This window comes from Meleagris gallopavo, chromosome 1, assembly GCF_905368555.1.
Source record: "Meleagris gallopavo chromosome 1, MGAL_WU_HG_1.1, whole genome shotgun sequence".
Taxonomy (NCBI): domain Eukaryota; kingdom Metazoa; phylum Chordata; class Aves; order Galliformes; family Phasianidae; genus Meleagris; species Meleagris gallopavo.
In genome coordinates, this window is record NC_139404.1 from 136,853,042 (window position 1) to 136,871,349 (window position 18,308).

The following is an 18,308-nucleotide window of genomic DNA, read 5'->3' on the forward strand; positions in this document are numbered from 1 at the left end:
GTGTTGTTGTTTTTTGTTTGTTTGTTAATGAACGGTTAGTATTTATTGTAGCAATTATAATTTAAAGGGAAGAGTTTAACCTGGTATTGTTGATGGAAAATTGCAGCTGTTAATTATGGTCTTCATTATTAAAATTCAGAGGGATATTTTAAGTTAAGAGACCCAGATGGTTGTTTTGATTTGCTTTTGTTTTCATTGTTAAAGTTGCTAATTAGAAATAGATATTGGCATATCTAGGTTAAGGGCTCTGTGTTTCCTTAGGTGCTGAGCACCTGTTACTGTAAGAACCTCAGTATGAATTTGAGTTCCTAATTTTAGGAGCTATATTTGGCAGCATGTGCCAGGAGGTGTACCAAAGAACAGAGATTGTGTCCCCTTGCAATAAGAAATAATAGTCTTAATTATAAAATGTTGCAGAATTGTACTCTGGATAAAGAAGTAATCCTATTTTCTCTCAAGTCTTAATGTTGACTGAAAACAGGAGCTTAGATAGCTCTGTACGTTAAGCAATAGGCACCCACACAGCCTTCCAGATGCTCTGTGCTACTCCCAACACATCTTTGCATGTTCAGAGTGTATGTTTCAGTTCAAACAAAATTAGGTTGATATTAATTTTAAAAAGTCTGAGAAGTTACACTGAATTAATCAGTGGTACTAACAAGTGGAATTAATAGAATTTACAGAAATGTTGGAAGTTAAACAGTGGATTTACAAAGCGTAAGAAGCAAAAGATTAAAGACCATCCAAGCTGTCCAAGACATGTGGAATGCCTTGATAGTAGTGAAGGTCATTTTTACTAAATTTTTGTTAGAGAAACTTGCCTTTGAAAGTTCTTCACTCCTTTAAACCTTCTCCTTTCAAAAAATGTCTTTTATGACATAGAAGTACAAAACTAATAAAAAACATGGATTCAGAGTGGCAATAAAGGAATTTAGTACAGCTGATAGTAAAGCAAATTTGATCCTATATGAAAATTTTTATCAAAGATTTTTAGAACTTTATTAAGAATTCTTTCTCCAGCAAAAAGATTTGAGCGATGCTTTTTCATTTTTTATTTTTACTTTTCTTTCTAAAGAAAAGTGACTTTAAACAAAAGTAAATAACACTTTGTTTAGAATATCTAAAATACTGAAGCTTCTTCAGTACAAAAATTTCATCTGGATTTTAAAGATATCTGTCATGTTCTTATCTGCATTACAGAAGTATAGATATTTTTTACTTTCTTAGTAAATTATAATCATGCTTTTACTTCAGCTTATGAGTATGGTTGTTGAGCTTACTTGCAGTTAACAAAACAAATACAGCCAATGAAGACCATCAATTTGGAAGTTCATGCTAAAATCTAGGGCCATGTTTATGTGAGCTGTAGGTCTGACCGTGTTAATTTCAAGCCACATTAAAGCTCAAGTTCTTTGTCTTTGCTATAATTATGTAAATGTTAGTTAGTTATCCAGTTACATGCGGGTTTTTTTGCTTGTTTGAATCCCACAACCATTATCTCCTAAATTCTTCATTCAACCAAAAGCTTAAATAAGTCCATATAACTGGGGGCGGACACTGGTTGCGTGCTTAAGAAAGGCTGGTGTTTCTCTGTGCTGAGGAAAGGCTGTCTCCCTCTTGTTTCTGCAGTGAATTTTAAGCTTTGTATCACTCTTCACATTTCAAAAACCAAGCAAGTGATGATAGCATTGCTATATTAAACTTTTCTAGATTCTGGCTGAATGTGTAATTCTCTCGGTTCCCTTTAAGCATGCTGTCATTTGAGTACATTGCTGAGATGTAGATTAGTGTCTGCTTTTGTTTCAGGGTTTTGTATCAGAGTGGCAGTGACAATGAGAGGTTTCCTCTGTTCCTCTTTCCTCATTGAAGTGGTGAGGCTTAGTGGTCCATCGGCTCTCTGATGCTGTTTCTATTTGGGTCTTGTCAGAACTGTACAGGCACATTGCCTGCAAATGTATTTGTCAAAGCAGGCATGTGTTTGCTTTTTTTCTCTCTTCTGAGCTTTGAGAAATCAAAATGCTAATTCAGTATTCTGCAGTTTCTGGTATCGGACAATGGACAGTGACTTACTGCGAAATAGCTGTAATATTTGTTGACAAGAGTATGTATCTTGTCACTCGAAACCAGAGATTACTTTGCTTTCATGTTGTCATAGAATCATAGAATGGTTTCTGTTGGAATGAATTAAAGATCACAGAATCACAAAATTGTAGAGGCTGGAAGGGGCCTCTAGATATCATCGAGTCCAACCCCCCTGCAAAGCAGGTGTCCTACAGAGGCTGCACAGGTAGGCATCCAGGTGGGTCTTGAATATCTCGAGAGGAAAATCCACAACCCCCAGTTGTTCCAGTGCTCCATTACCCTCACTGTGAAAAAGTTCCTTTGCATGGTGGTGTGGAACTTCCTGTGCTCCAGTTTATGGCCATTTCCCCTTGTTCTGTCCCCACAGACAGCTGAAAAGAGGTTGGCCATGTCCCTTTGATGCCCACACTTAAGATATTTATAAACATTAGTAAGGTCACCTCTGAGTCTTTTCTAAAGGCTAAATGGACCCAGGTCGCTCAGCCTTTCCTCATAGCAGAGATGCTACAGGCCCTTTAACATCTTCGTGGCCCTCTACTGGACTCTCTCCAGGAGATCCCTGTCTTTTTTTGTCCTGGGGAGTCCAGAAATAGATACAGTACTCCAGGTGAAGCCTGACCACGGCAGACTAGAAGGGGAGGATCGCCTTCCTTGACAAGCTCCAAACCCCCCACTGTGGACAGAGCTGCTCCCCACCAGCTCAGGCTGCCCAGGGCCCCATCAAACCTGGCCTTGAGTGCCTCCAGAGATGGGGCACCACAGCTTCTCTGGGCAGCTGTGGCAGTGCCTCACTGTCCTCTGATAAAGAATTTCCACCTAATAGCTAACCTATTTTTCCCCTCTTTTAGTTTAAAGCCATTCCCCCTTGTTCTGTCACTATTAGACTTATGAAATGTTGCTCCCCTTCCTGCTCATAAGGTCCCTTTAAGTACTGAAAGGCTGCAATGGGGTCTCACTTGAGCCTTCTCTTCTTCAAGCTAAACAAACCCAACTCCCACAACCTTTCGCTGTAAGAGAGCCCTTTGATCACATTAATGGCCCTTCTCTGGACTTGCTCCAACAGCTCTGCATCCTTCTTTTGTGGGGGCCCCAGACCTGGACACAGGTTGACCTCAACAGACTTGAAAGGTGGGCCCAGGTGAACCTAATGAGGATCAGCACAGCAAAGTGCAAGGTTTTGCACTTGGGCTGGAGGAATCCCAGGCATTTATACATAATGAAAGGAGCAGTCCTTGAGAGCAGCCCTGCAGAGAAGGAGCTGGGGGTCCTGATGGATGAAAAATTTAGCATGAGGCAGCAGTGTGCTCTTGCATCTCAGAAAGCAAATGGTATCCCGGGCTCCATCAGAAGAGAGGTGGTCAGCAGGGACAGGGAAGTGATTGTCCCTCTCTACTCTGCTCTTGTGAGGCCCCATCTGGAGTACTGTGTCCAGGTCTGGAGCCCCCAGTACAAGAAAGACAGAGCTGTTGGAGAGGGTCCAGAGGAGAGCCACAAAGATGATGAGGGGGCTGGAGCACCTCCCCTGCGAAGACAGGCTGAGGGAGCTGGGCTTGTTCAACCTGGAGAAGAGAAGGCTGTGGGGTGACCTCATTGCAGCCTTTCAGTACCTGAAGGGAGCCTACAAACAGGAGGGGAATCAACTCTTTGAAAGAGTAGATAACAGCAGGACAAGGAGAAATGGTTTTAAGTTGAGGGAGGAAAGATTTAGGTTGGATGTCAGGGGGAAGTTCTTTACAGAGAGAGTGGTGAGGTGCTGGAACAGGCTGCCCAGAGAGGTTGTGGATGCCCCATCCCTGGAGGTGTTCAAGGCCAGGTTGGATGGGGCTCTGGGCAGCCTGGTCTCGTATTAAATGGGGAGGTTGGAGATTCATGATCCTTGAGGTCCCTTCCAACCCTGGCCATTCTGTGATTCTGTATCTTTATGATACACTTACTTCCTTCTCACTTATAGAATCATGGAATTGTTTGAGATTAAAGGGACTTTAAAGGTCTTCTAGTCTAACTCCCCTGCAATGAACAGAGACACCTACAGCTCGATCGGGTTGCTCGGGGCCTGGTCAAGCCTGATCTTACATGTCTCTAGGTGGAGTGCATTCACCATGTCTCTGGGCAACCTGTTCCAATGCTTCGCTACACTTATTGTAAAAATTTTTGTCCTTATATCCAGTCTAAATTTCTCCTGCTTTAGTTTGGAACCATTTCTACTTGTCCTATCACAACAGACTGCTAACAAGTCTGTCCCCTTCTTTCTCATAGCCTCCCTTCAGACACAGAAAGGCTACTGTCTTAATGCCCTCAATGGGCATGGTATTTCAGGTCCTTTCAACAACCTGTTGGAAAAGAAACATTTTATTGTCAGTTTCCTTTTATGCTTTTCTTCAGTGCAGTGATACTCTTTGAAGACATACTCTTAAGTTTCCTGATTTTGGTTGTAGTTCCATTTACAAGACATGCTACAAGAAGCTACTCAAAAAGTTATATCCCACTCTCTTGTGTGAGCCTGTGCTAAAATCTTTATATACTACTCCTCAGATGCCTGGGTGAGATCTGATGCTTCCTAGGTATGGGTTTGCAGGATCAGGATCTGCAGTTTCACAAAAAATGTACTAATGAAATGTTTTTTTGGGTTCTAATACTTGTCAAGCTGGATTCCATGCAGATATAGAAGCTCTAGACTTAGCCTCTGACTCCTGGAGCAAATAAGCAGTCCAAGCTATTCTCCTGAAAGAGAAAGGAACAAAGGATCATTTCTCCTCCACTTCTCAGCTCTGGACCATGCAGATTGAATTATCTCTGTTCCCTGTTCTGCTTCAATCCTCCAAAGTGCCATTGCCAAATCCTTTGTGGAGATTGTCTTCTGCAACCAACTTCCTTGTAGGCAACATCAGGCTATTTCTTTTTCCCCTTCAATATCTCTGATATTGTCTGAGACAAAAGTACCACTGCTTCCTTGTGTTCACTGCTGTTGGTATGCAGCTGGTGCTGGTTTAGACTCTCCTAAGACAGAGTTTAGCTGTCATTCAAGCAAGCCCAAGGTTGCTCACGTTGTTGCCTGTCAGAGCTTAAAGGCAGCATGTTTCCAAAGTTATTGGCTATTTTCCTTTTATTTCACATGGAAGTACTGTGCCCCTATCATGTCTGCCCACCACAAGGACTTTCATTCAACCATTTCAGGAATGTTTGCACTTCTGGTCTTAAAGTGATCTAGGTTTTCTTGTAACATGAGTTGAATTGAACCAGGGCAATTCCCACCCGAAGAGCAGTTCCTCAGGTTTGTGAGAAGACCAAGTTCCTCTCCTGCAGGATGATGAATGCAGCTCCTAAGAAAACTTTGGAAAGGAGTATTATCCTCCTTGTGTAGTTGTTGGGAAGAGCAAACAATGATTCCTCATGCTTTCAGATGTTCTGCATTCTGCCTTCTGCCTGGCAGTTACATGTTTATGGGCTTCGCTGTGTCCTGTATCACTTTCCAGCCTCTTTTCGTATCTCTCCCTTTCTCATCCTGTCATGAGTGTGATATTCCTGACAAATTTTGTGCTTCTGAGTTTGGTGAGTCTCTTATTGGGTACGTTACTGGCTCTGTTCTCAAGTGGACTGATACAGAATTGCTGTTGGAATAGCAGTATTGGTATCTATTGGTATCAGGTAGAGAAAAGCATTCGTCCTTATGAAGAGCCTTATCCTAATTGAAGCATGTCTGATGTTGAAATCATTTTCTGTTGTCACTGGGCTCACTGTCTCTTTCCCTGAACTAGTAGCACTGAATCCTGGACTCAGCCTTTCTGTGTTTCGTCTGACAGCAGCAAAGCTAAATTGCTGTTCTCAGCAGAGCAGGCTTACTTTCATTCTGTATGAGAGGTAATGATTGATAGCAAAGTAGCTCTGTGTAACTCATGTTACAGGGTAAAATCGACTGGGTTCTCAAACTGCATGCTCATTCCTCTTACTCAATTCTCAAGCTTTGTTTTAGCTCCAATAAAATGTGTGAAATACCAGCTGGGGTTCTTCTCCTGACTGAGGCCCTTCCTGGCTGCCATTTCTGACCGCTGGTGTTGGTAGATAACACCAGCCTTCTCTCTTTCCCCAATGCTACCCTCCCGAAGCTCACACACCAGTTGTTCAAAGAGCATTTTCTACTGAAGATGTCTATCTGCAGGGATATACGCTTCAGAAAACTCATTTTCTCTTGAATCTCTAGTTAAGGTTGCATGGAATTTTCTTGGCTTTAAATACCTCTTGTTGGGAGTAACTGAAGTTTGGGCCATTGTCATGGATCACCTCCATAGAGCCCATTTGAAGATTTTTCTTTTAGTGGATTCCCGGTCCCACATCAAATGAAGTATCAGCCTTTCTGCCTTTCTGTTTTGTTGCTGGGATTCATTTCCCACCTTCAGGCCCCACATCTTCAGGATTTAAGCTGAGAAGATCTTCGCTTAGGATGAGGCAGATGCAGGGATATGATAGAGTTGTGTTTCTGTTGGAGCTATACTGGTGCAGGTACAACTTGGGAACACCAGCACTAGGCAGATAAATGCCGTTGGTTATGCTAAGCAGTATTGCTGCTTATGCTCAGAACTATTAGTATTCAGTGGCTTCCACACAGATGTCTTGATTAGAAGAACAGTGTTTGAAAATATGCTAACAGAACCTTAAATACAGGTTTATGCAGTTTGCAAGCAGAATTTATTCTCTAATATATGTAATGGGCCTTGATGAAAGTCATTCACGGTTAAGTGGGATGTTTATTTGCTTTCTGTGTGCAGGCATATACTGTTGTCTAACTTGATTTTGAAGCTTGAGGTGTTCGTAAGAAAAATGTTGGCATTGAATGCCTTCTCACCTCTTTCTGAGCAGTATTCAGCAAGAAACTGTTGCTGCTCCTGTTCAGATATTATTTTCAATTACGTTGCTTTTAAAATTTAGCATATGACTGAGGCAAATGTTAAGCTGTCGTTCCTCCTCCAAGTCAGCAAATGATCTGCTCTGAATTTAAACAGAATGTACAAGTAGATCATTCTTTCTTATTTTCCTCTTTATGTAGAACAGAACTGTTTTGGTAACTACCATCTATAGCACTTTCAGTCCTGTCAGTTTGAACAACAGCTTTTAACATTTCCCAAAGCACTTGATGAGGTAGCAGGGTAACTCTTTAAGAAAGTTGTTTTCACCATCTGCCTGATTTAAATGAAATATTTTCCTGTGTACCTGAGGTTTTGGATAGAAGGGCCCAGCACATGACACTAGAGTTAAAAGACAAAAGACCCAGTTACATTGAATACCACATAAAGTATGAAATAAAGATGCTATTTGCATCAGGGAAGGGATATTTTTCTCTGTTAAATGTTTCTTTCATTCAGGTAGTATGAGTGGTGGTCAGTAGTTAATCGTCTCATATGTAAGGTTCGAGATCTTGGAGTGATTAATGAGCTAGTTGTAGTTATGCATACAGGAGTATATAAGTAAAACTGAGGCAGTTGGGCAGGTGATATATATAAATCTTGCCCACAAAGCAAGACTTTTGACATTGCTGAATTTTGGAAGGAGGGCGAGTTCTTGGATTACTGTGTGGGAACTAACAGAGACCAGAGCAGGACCTTTTGATGTTAACTGCATGTTTCCACCAGTAGCTTAAAAAAGCAGTTAACTTGGAAGATGGCTCTAATGCAAAGAATCTCTAGCAGTGGAACTCCAGTTTTCACATTTTTTTTAAACCTTCTGTAACAAAGCTATGCTGTTTAGGGATGTTCCTTTCCCTGCCCACCCCGCCATCCCCAGCAACTGTGGCTGTAGCCTTGAGCACAGCCTGGACTTGGAATATTTGCCTGCCTCAAGCTGTGCAAGACGACAAACTTATGCTTGCTAAGCCCGTTTTCCAAGCATCTCTGCCACAGAGCTGCCTGCTGACCTCTATGAAGCTGAGTCCATGCTAACTCTGCATTTTTGCAGGCTCAAAGCAAGGAACACCGAACTACTTCCTAGGGGTTTTAGTGGCCATCTGTAGGAGCTGGTATGCAGTGTGCTAGGGAGTGTGCTGCCTCGAGTCTGGCTACTCCAGCTTAGTCAGACGAAAGTCCAGGTCAGCCCAGTGTTTTTAGGTTAGTAGCACGTGCTGAACGCTGGAGCTAAACTGTAATGTCAGTCACCTCGGTGTCACCAATATTTCTGAACTAGTATCTGTGCTTTTAGAGAACGATCCTGTCAGCCTCTTTGATTACCCTGCCAGAGGACTGCAGGGTAGGATAACTGACCCTCGGGTCAGTACTGGGACCAATGCTCTTTAATATTTTCATCAATGACATCGACAGTGGGAATTGAGTACAGCAAGATCCTAGATGACACCAAGCTGTGCGGTGCAGTCGACATGCCTGAGGGATGGGATGCCATCCAGAGAGACCTACACAGGCTTGAGCAGTGGGCTGAGGAGAACTTCATGAGGTTCAACAAATCCAAGTGCAAGGTCTTGCACCTGGATTGTGGGAACTCACCCCCACTCCCCAAATCAGTGCAAGCTGGGGGATGTGAGGATAGAGCACAGCCCTGCTGAAAAGGACTTAGGGATACTAGTGGATGGCAAGCTGGACACAAGCCAGCAATGTGCCCTCACGGCCCAGAAAGCCAGCCATATACAAAAGAAGCATAGGCAGCAGGATAAGGGAGGTGATCCTCCTCCTCTACTCCGTGCTGATGAGGCCTCACCGGAGTACTGCATCTGGATGCAGAGTCCTCAGCACAGGAAAGACACAGACCTGTTGGAGCACATCCAGAGGAGGGCCACAGAAATGATCTGTGGAATGGAACATCTCCCCTACGAGGACAGGCTGAGAGAGCTGGGGCTGCTCAGGCTGGAGAAGGCTCCAGGGAGACCTGATAATTGCCTTTCAGTATCTAGAAGGGGGCTATAAGAAGAGGGGACTCTTTAGCAGGGTGATAGGGCGAGAGAAAATGGTTTCCAACTAAAAGAAAGGATGTTTAAACTGGATTGGAGAAAAAGGTTTATTACAGTAAGGTTGGTGAGGCACTGGAACAGGTTGCCCAGAAATGTGGATGCCCCATCCTTGGAGACATCCAAGGTCAGGCTGGGCAGGGCTCTGATTGAGCTGTGGGTGTGTAGATGCCCTTGTTCATTGCAGGGGAGTTGGATTAGATGAGCTTTAAAGGTCCCATCCAACTCAAATAATTCTGTAATGCTGATGAATTTCTCAGGCCTCAGCTGACTGGAGTTCCAGGTACATGGACATAGACTCGGTCACAAGGTACATTGTGCCCAGGTGCCAAGGGAAACTGGCAGTTACCTATTTGGATAAGTGAAGACATTATTCACAGAAGTCTGGTTACTGGCAAGTTGTAGACATGCAACCTGTTGTTTAAAGGACCTCACCTGCTCAGTAGCCCACTGAAGATATTTTGTCTTTACTTTGGAATATCTAGCAGAAAATTGAGTTGCATACTTGGCATTTTCAGATTGAGGTAGAAGGCACTTTTTATAGAGATTATAGCAAGGCTATACTGCTTACTGGGGTGTTGGAATGATTTTGTGGTCAGTGCTATCCAGTATTATGGTATGCTGAGTTTTGAACTGTCTTCAAACACACAGGTTAAGGTATTTTGCCAAGAATGGTCTGGGACATGGCTCTTTTTAAGGGACCTAGGAAATGCATTGTTTATTGCTGATGTCAGTAAAGGAAACCTTGCCCATAGTATCTTTCCTTTGCAAGGTAAAACGATGAGAGTGTGATGTATCTTTAGAGAAAATTAATTACTATTGTGAGATAAATGTTGCTGTTTCATATGCTGCTACAGTAGCTTTCTGTTTGTTTCATTAAGTTTCAATCTTTTATTGAAATCATTGACTCCAATTTCCTTATTTTTCCCTTTCAAATACTGAATGCCGAGGTTATTATGTAGTTAAACCAGTTCATCAGGAAAACCACAAGTTTACTACTAATAATATTTCAAATATCATTGCAGATATTCTTTCTGCCCATGCACATCTAATTTAAAAAGCTGAAAAGTACACTTAAGTCAGATGTGGGCAGAACTTTACGCAATGGCCTTTTCTGAGATCCCATTGAGGGCCAGGTTGTATACTGTTGAACAAAGGCAGAGTAAACAGAATACGTGTGCAATTGCTGTTCCATGCAATAGATGGGAGGAGTTCTGACTGGCTTTAAGAAGCTGTGGATGTTCCCTTGAGCATGCTGCCTGGTGTCTGTTCCTTGCGCCTTAGGATTCATGCTCTGTGAAGACTTCCTTGGTTGTCTGATCCTCCAGTTGTACCCAGGAGCTCCACAGCAGTCCATTCCTTCTCCATGGAGGGAATGGAAATGTTCCCTCCATTCTGCTCCTAGTTCTTGTTTCTTGCAGACAGTGTTTTATACTCATTCATATCAGTCCACTCCCTTTTTTCGATTAGAATGGTGAATCTGTGCAAGAGTCCTGCATGTCTCTGTTACTGGGGCATTGGTGACCATCGTGTTTCAAGGCAAAGATCACAGGCTGTAGGCTGGATAAACCATTCAGAGGGGTGGGTTTTTTGCATTTTTTACCTTCTTTCAGTAGTATCCTGCCCATTTGTTTCTCCAAACTTCTTTCTCGTCAGGTCCTTTCCAGCATGGATGATCTTGATTTCATGTATTTTTGGTTCTGGTTTTCATAGAAGCATGGAATGATTTGAGTTGGAAGAGACATTTAAGATCACCTAGTTCCAATCCCCTGCTATAGGCAAGGGAAACCTCCCATTAGACCAGGTTGCTCAAAGCTCCATCCAGCCTGGCATTGAACACCTCCAAGGTGGAGGCATCCACAGCCTCTCTGGGCAACCTGTTCCAGTGTGTTACCACCCTCACAGTAAAGAATTTCTTCCTAATATCTAGTTTAAATCTACCATCTTCCAGCCTAAAACCGTTTCCCCTTGTTCTGTTTCTTTCAACAAAGAATTGAAAGTTGGCTTTGGCAATCTATTTTATAATTGCCATTTGAAAGCTGGAACAGAAAATAGAGATTTCTATTGAAATTAATGCATTGCATTTCAGGGAATAAACATGGAGATTCTTTGCCCTTACTCTGTAACTTTTCCCAATTACAGTGAAGGGTTACCTTTATCCAGACAGAGCACTGGCTCCTACTGTGATACAGCTTGTTTCTCAGTTCTTACTGAGTAGGTTGCTGGCATACAGGTCCCAGATGGCCAGTCACAGGAGAAAGATTTTTCAGGGAATTGTGTGTTTCAGGAGTAGAGTGGGAGTAAATTCAGGTTAATTTTATCCTCTCTGGTTCCCTTCCTTTTAGGACCTCCACTAAAAATTGTACTCACCAAAGGACACTATTTTGGGCATTCCTAAATGTCAGGTATTTCTGGCCACTAGCAAATGATAACCTTGTGGAAGGTTGTCCCTTACAGCACCTTCAGGGGGTGTGTGAATCTCGGGTCATTTCAAAAGGCAATGTTTAGTTTCATCATTGATAACTGTATGTGCTGGCGTTTAATTGTGTGCAAACCTACTTTAACTTTGGAATTTGGGTGTTTTATTAGCAAAATTTCTTAGTTGTTTTAATTAGCAATATTCTAAGTCCTTTCCCATGTGATTATTGCTTGGGACAGTAGTGAGCAGCTAGTTCTTGCTCGTAGGAGGAGTCCTACTAGACAACATTAAATAGATTTTGGTGTGAAAGTGAAGTTATCCTGAGCTGTATTTATTATACAATCACAATGAAGGTTCTTCTAAATACACAGGAAAGCTCATGCTGAACATGGAGGTGCATTTTCAGATGAAAATTCATTTTTCTGCTTCCAGAAGTAAAACATTCCCTATAGAGGATGTAGCCATTGTTGCTGTAAGCACCTCTTATTAAAATAACTCTTGTATGCTGTATTTGCAGTAGTAGAGTGTTTAAAAGGAGGGGTGGGGGTTCATCTCACCTAATTCTTGATTCCTGAAAATACAGTAGTTAAGTTTTCTCTGCTCTCTCTATGAGAACTGAGGAGGGACAGATACATCTGCAGGTGATCCATGCCACCCTAAATGCAGTGCCTAAGCCAGATGCACTCCTGTTCTGAGCCTTTTGACCTTTAAATGGCAGCAGGTGAGATGAATCCTGTCCGCAATCGATAAGAGGCAGAGGTTCTCCAATGAATATTGTGCCCTTCAGGAGGTGATTATGTTGTGAGGGCTCTCTTATTTCTGATTTTTATGGTTACCACATTATCCCTTTTCTCCCCACAACTTCCTCTGTGAGGTTCCGTGTCTGTCAACAGACAGCTTCTGTCTGGATTTATGGAACAGGAAGAAAGGAAAATAATTACTTTTGGATTTATTTTATTTTTTTGAATTAAAAAAAGCTTTCTAAATAAGGGAATGGACTTTGTATCCCCTTATTGTTTTATAAAGGTAGAAAGAGAAAACAAAGATCGTTTCAATGTTAGATTAGAAATTGATACCTCAGAGACTCAGTACACAACAAAAGTTGTTTGGCCAGTAGATTTTACTTAACAAGATGGAATTTTTCTTCAGAGCAGAGGTCAAATGCCTCACTTAGATTGTGGAAAGCGTGTTAGAGAAGTGGGAGTTCAAAATGTTATTAGAAAGAAATGTCTTATTTCTCTGGGGTGTGCCAGTTACCTAGCCTTCCAGAAGCTATTTACCCGTACCTCCTGTGCTTGTAAATTCCACCTTTTTTTTCCCTTAAGCATAAATTCTTGAGGTGAACAGTGGACCTTGAGAATTCATTGATTTAACCTGTTGTTGTATGTATGTGTAAAGAGAAATTCTAGCTAGTAGCTGGGGGACCAGACACTAACAGCAACAGCCAAACCTTAATTGTTTCAGAAACAGAAAACACTTTGGCAAAATTAATTCACTGGATTGATTAAAATAAAGTTAAAAGAATTGTTTGGAAAGATATTGACTTCTGAGGTGTGATGTCTTGCATCAGACTTGGTTACGAGAAATATTTATTCTGTCCTCGAAAAAGAAGTGCCATGATAGATTGGTGTACTGAAACCAGAATAAATTGAGGATTCATCTTAATTAGAAGTGGGGCACTAATCATTTTAAGTGTACTGAAGGAATTTGAGGAAGCTGCTAATGAACAAAAAATATTATTTCTAATTAAAACTGATTATAAAACGAGGTTGCAGTGAATGGTATTCATATCATCAAAAATTCTGGGGGATGTTTCTTCTTACATATTATCTTGTTAATTTCTTGGAGTTCAGTGCTATATGATATCTACTAAGAAGAGCCTAGCACAGTTCAAAGGTAATTGGACTTCTGGATGTGTAACATTCATTTATACAGAAGAAAATACGAACCTGGGTGCTAGATCCGCAGCACTGTCTTATTGTAACCACTGAGTCAAATCAAATGTAATTTAAATTAAGTTAAAACAGCAGGCACCAAGCAGTACAGTTTCTGTGATGGAAATGTACGCATCTGTGTGCACATAATTTTAATGAATAAAGAATTATAGAATCATAGAATGGTTTAAGTTGGAAGAGATCTTAAAGATCACCTAGTTCCAGCCCCCTGCTATAGGCAGAGACACCACCCACTAGACCAGGTTGCTCAAAGTCCAATCCAGCCTGACCTTGAATGCCCAAGGAGGTTGTGGATGCCTCATTCCTGGAGGCATTCAAGGCCAGGCTGGATGTGGCTCTGGGCAGCCTGGTCTGGTGGTTGGAGACTCTGCACATGGCAGGGGGGTTGAAACTAGATGATCATTGTGGTCCTTTTCAGCCCAGGCCGTTCCATGATTCTTTTATCTCATAGGTTTTTTTTAAAATCTTTCAAAGAGAGGCTACCTAGTGTTCAGTATGTTCCTCACACAGCTGCTGAATATACTTATTTGTAAATTTGAATATTTTTATAGTAGCCGAATGGTATGAGCTGTATGAAATTTGCTATTCAGAGTTATATAAGCAGCTGAATATAAAAGAGGACCTGTGGCTTCCCAGGTGGGGATTACACGTGGTAGACTGTGAAACGCAGCCCAAGCTGAGAACTGTGCAAGTGTGTACATGTAATGGAGAGGTTGATAATCTGTAGTGGCTCCTAATGTAGCTGCAGCTGTGTACTGAGAGAAGCCCTCAGGCTTGTTGCAGTGGGTCGTGTTTCAGTCTCACGCTTACATGAAAACAGTGCCCAAATGAGCAAAAGTAATGTTGGCTTGAAACACACTGCTATGTTCTGGTCATCTATTTAAAAACAGAAGGGAAACATTGCTACTGCAACTGGAAAAATTAGAATCGTGTAGGAGTGAATGTGGATATGTGCATTCCGTCATCAGTAATCTACAGGAAGCATTGTGGGCTGTGTTTATTTTGACTGTAAGAACAGAGGTACATGTAGTACCCTGGGAATTAATTAATTAACGTTACTTCTTTGGATTTTTCTCTTCTTCGTTACTTGGAGATGTACATTTCCTATATGTGACTTAAGTTGGCATCGTGAGTCTCCTACATCAGAGGAGTGAGTTAGGCATTGTTTTCTTCTTTGCTTATTAATACCACTGTGTCAATTGTATGTAGGAGCCTTCTTGTCACTGCTTGAACTAGGGAGGGAATGATGCCACTGTAAAATTACCAATGGATGTGAAAATGTCATCTTTTACTTTAAAGAACGTAATAGAATTTATTTTACTGTGAAAAAGCATGTTATGTGGCCAGACTTACAGTATAGCACCTACCTTTTAGACAGGAAGAAAATGCAAGTGCCTTAAAGTTATCTGCATTTTTCTTTGCAGGCTATTATAGAAAAATCAAAACTGAAAGGAATTCCTATCGTTATCGATGCCGTAAGTATATTTTTGATTGATTCAGTGGCTTGAGATTTAAGAATCTATTCAGAAAATGTTTTTCTTCCTGTTTCTTGCAGGATGGACTGTGGATAATTTCCCAGCAGCCTTCTCTTATTCAAGGGTACCAGCGAGCTATTCTTACTCCAAACTATATGGAGTTTAGCAGACTATATGAGGCCATGGTGAGCTGTTTCCCTTTTTTGATACTTAAGTACACACAAGTTTAGTCTCGTAGGCTTTAAACGCCCTATTACTGGGCTAAACATCACGTGATGCCTCTTATATGCAAGAGAAGCATTGTCTGGGTTTTCATTCTGAGGCATAATTGCTTCAGCAATACATATTCTTAAATAGAGCTCTCCTTTACAGAAGACCCTTTCTTAGGTATTTCTGGCACTGCAATGGGTATAGAGTAAAAATACCTGGAAAGACTGATGATGATGCTTTTTCTTTTCCCCCCACATGCTACAGTAGCATGTGTTAGAATGTTTTGTTCTAGTAATAAAATACGTACTGTGTGTGGAATTCTTGTGTTATAGCTTAGAGACCCCGTAGACAGTAGTGACCATCATGGATGTGTTTTAAGACTCAGCCAAGCCTTGGGGAATTTGACAGTTGTTCAAAAGGGAGAACGAGATCTTATTTCAGATGGAGAGAAAGGTAAGTGAAATCTTTTGCTCTTAGCAATGTGATTTGTTTGTTTTCAGTTGAAGTCCAGTGGCTGACTGTATACTAACTGGTTGGCTGTATTCTGACAATTGAGAAGGGGGAGGAAAGGCTGTCTTTGCAGATCACCATTAGGTGCCTTATGTAAGTTGGTATTTTAAAAAAGGGCAATTTTCTTGCTGAAAAAAAGTTGCTGATTTTATTTTGAATGTAAATGGCTGTAACCAATGTCTAATACTAAATGCGTATTAAGAAACTCATTCACAGAATCACAGAATGGCTTGGGTTGGAAGGGACCCCAAGGATCACCAAGTTTCAACCCCCCATTCATTATTTTTGTAAGCTGTTTAAAAGTCCTTCACTGAGATGGTCTAAGTGCAGGTGTCACTGCTAAATCCATGCAGAATAATGCTGTTGTTACACCATGTATTGATGTGTCTGAAAAGAAGATGCCTTGAGGTTCATGGACTGCTTAGTTGCTTGTTATTGTCCTCCATGGGGTTGTAGATTAGCATGTACCTATATGATTTATGTATTAGCCCTGACAACTTTTCTTTAATTTAGCTCTAGATCATCATTACAACTTTTTAAAACTGTCACTTACTAATATAGTTTAAGTATACTTAACAAAATTAGCTGCTTGTCTTGTGTTAAGATTGTTTGCTGTGATAAGTATAAAATGAATTCATGAGTGTCTTCATCCCATTTTGACTCCATGGCATTATTTCACATACATAACAAGCAGCAGCCCTGCCCCTAATTACTTGAAATGCTGAACTCTGATAAGTACTGATGTTTTCAGAATATTTTTGCATATCTTTTTTTATTGTTAGGAGCAATGGGAGTCTTTTATAACAGAAAAACACGTGTAGTACCACAGTTGGTTTGTGCAGAGCCACTTTCCACGTAGCTCCATTAGTACAGCTACTGTAGCAGACTGAAGCAAGCTGAGATTGGAAACGGTGCAGTTACGGCTGCGTGGTGAAGGACTTTGGGTCATGCAGCACCCAAATTGCCTTACATAAGATCTGCTGTCATATTTGTACCAACGGCAGGCTTGATTTGCAACCTTGGAGTATCAGTCCATCCTTAAGGGAGAATGATCCATGCCAGAGGAAGAAATACCATGGCTCCAGTTTACGTCAGTTAGAGGCCTTTAGAGGACTGTAGCAAATCTTCTTCCTGTGGTTTTTCTGTCAACCATGTTATTTTTGTGCAGGCTTGTTGCTTTTGTGAGGAATGTTGGGAAAACTGGGTGACACTTTTGACTGAGCACATTGCCTCGTGTATCTCTGTTCTTTTGAGTTGCTCTTCTCAAGAGAAGTATGTTCTCAGTGCTTGCTGGAGAGAGGAGACACTCAGTATCTGTTGTCTCTTGTCGTGCAAGGTTCAAACAAGGGAGGAAGCAACTAAAAGTCTGCAATTTCAATTTTGAATGGTCAGGATGGCACAAATCTGGTGTCTTCCTCATGTGTTTTTGGGGCTTTCACTGTTATTTTTCCCCCCGCCTTTTCCTTTGTCTAACATTCTGATTTTATTTCTTTTAGCAAAGCAGCTTTTTAATTGGAAATAAAAACAACTCTGTGCCTTTGTAGCAATTGTTGATATAGCTATAGGCCGTGTTCCTGTTCTTACATTGGTTATATGATTGATGGCTTTCTCTCTCCTGAATTGCAGACATTACAGGTAGCATTACTGAGCCAGGAGAAAGCAGTTGTCAAGTTTAATACAGATTATAGTGTCTACTACAAACACTGTGTTCAGGTTTTGTGTTGCTGGTAAAGAGCTCCTGAGAATTTTGCAGAAAAGGCTTCAGCTTCCTTTTAACAATAACGTTCTCTGGGTCTGAGAAACACCGTTGGTCAACTTCTGAAGGGCTCCTCCAATGCAGCACAGAGCATGCTGTTGTGTCGCTGACCTTCAATTCTCTCCCAGGTTTTTCATTCTTAACTTACTGCTTTTTTCATCTGTCTGTCCTTTTGATCCGATGTCGTTATTTTTCAGCTGAGGCAACATACTTGATGTTTCCAGCGTGGGGGAAATGCAGATCACTGGATCAGGCAGTGTCCCCTGAGCACAACCAAATATTATGAAAACATCTGTGTTCTCCTTTTGCCTTTTATTTTTCATATCATCATCTGTCTATCATGCTTTAGCCTTATCTGTTTTTAGGCCTTTCCTGCTTGAGCTCCTGTGCCTAGCGCAGCAATACTGACGTCTAGCATCACTTTTAAATGTTCTCCTTTGAGCAGATAATGCATGCATACTTTCTGAAGAGTTAAGTGTCACTGCTCTCCAGAAAAAGTAGAAATTGCAAACTTAGCCATGTAGGTAAGTAGTGTGGTGTGCAGTGCTTGGCTGGTGTGGAAAGAAAGCTTTTTGAGAATACAGGGCTTTGCAGCAGGGAAAACAATGGCTTGATGAATACTTTTTAGCTTAGGTCTGATTGTAGTGGGTTTTTTTCAGTGTACTTTTTATTCATGTGCCTGTAGGAAATACATTTGACAATTTACTTGTGTCATAAAGTGCTTTGATAGTGGGCTGGAAGTACAGGCGTTGTTGGTGAGGGGTTGCTGTTAGCAGATAACTGTAATCAGAACAAACCAGCACAATAAGCTCTGATTGGAAGCTGAAGTTTAAACAAACTCACATCACGAGTAAGGCAGATTTTATTAAGAGTCAAAGAAATTAGCTATGAGAATAACATACCAAGAATGCTGATAGATTCCCAAACTGTAAAATGTCAGGACACCTTTAAGGTTGTT

General features: G+C 41.3%; 1 protein-coding gene across 6 annotated transcripts in view; it reads left to right on the forward strand.

Moving 5' to 3' along the window:
* Positions 1-18,308, forward strand: part of NAXD (NAD(P)HX dehydratase) — a 50,167-nt gene that overhangs the window by 22,468 nt on the left and 9,391 nt on the right. For all 6 annotated transcript variants that reach the window (XR_014880831.1, XR_014880830.1, XM_085215514.1 and 3 more), the window contains exons 8-10: positions 14,824-14,874; positions 14,955-15,059; positions 15,417-15,537. Coding sequence is in view for 4 of the 6 variants with exons in the window: in XM_085215514.1 (XP_085071640.1) it covers positions 14,824-14,874; positions 14,955-15,059; positions 15,417-15,537 (277 nt within the window). In the remaining 2 variants the exon portion in view is untranslated. The remainder of the gene's footprint in view (positions 1-14,823; positions 14,875-14,954; positions 15,060-15,416; positions 15,538-18,308) is intronic.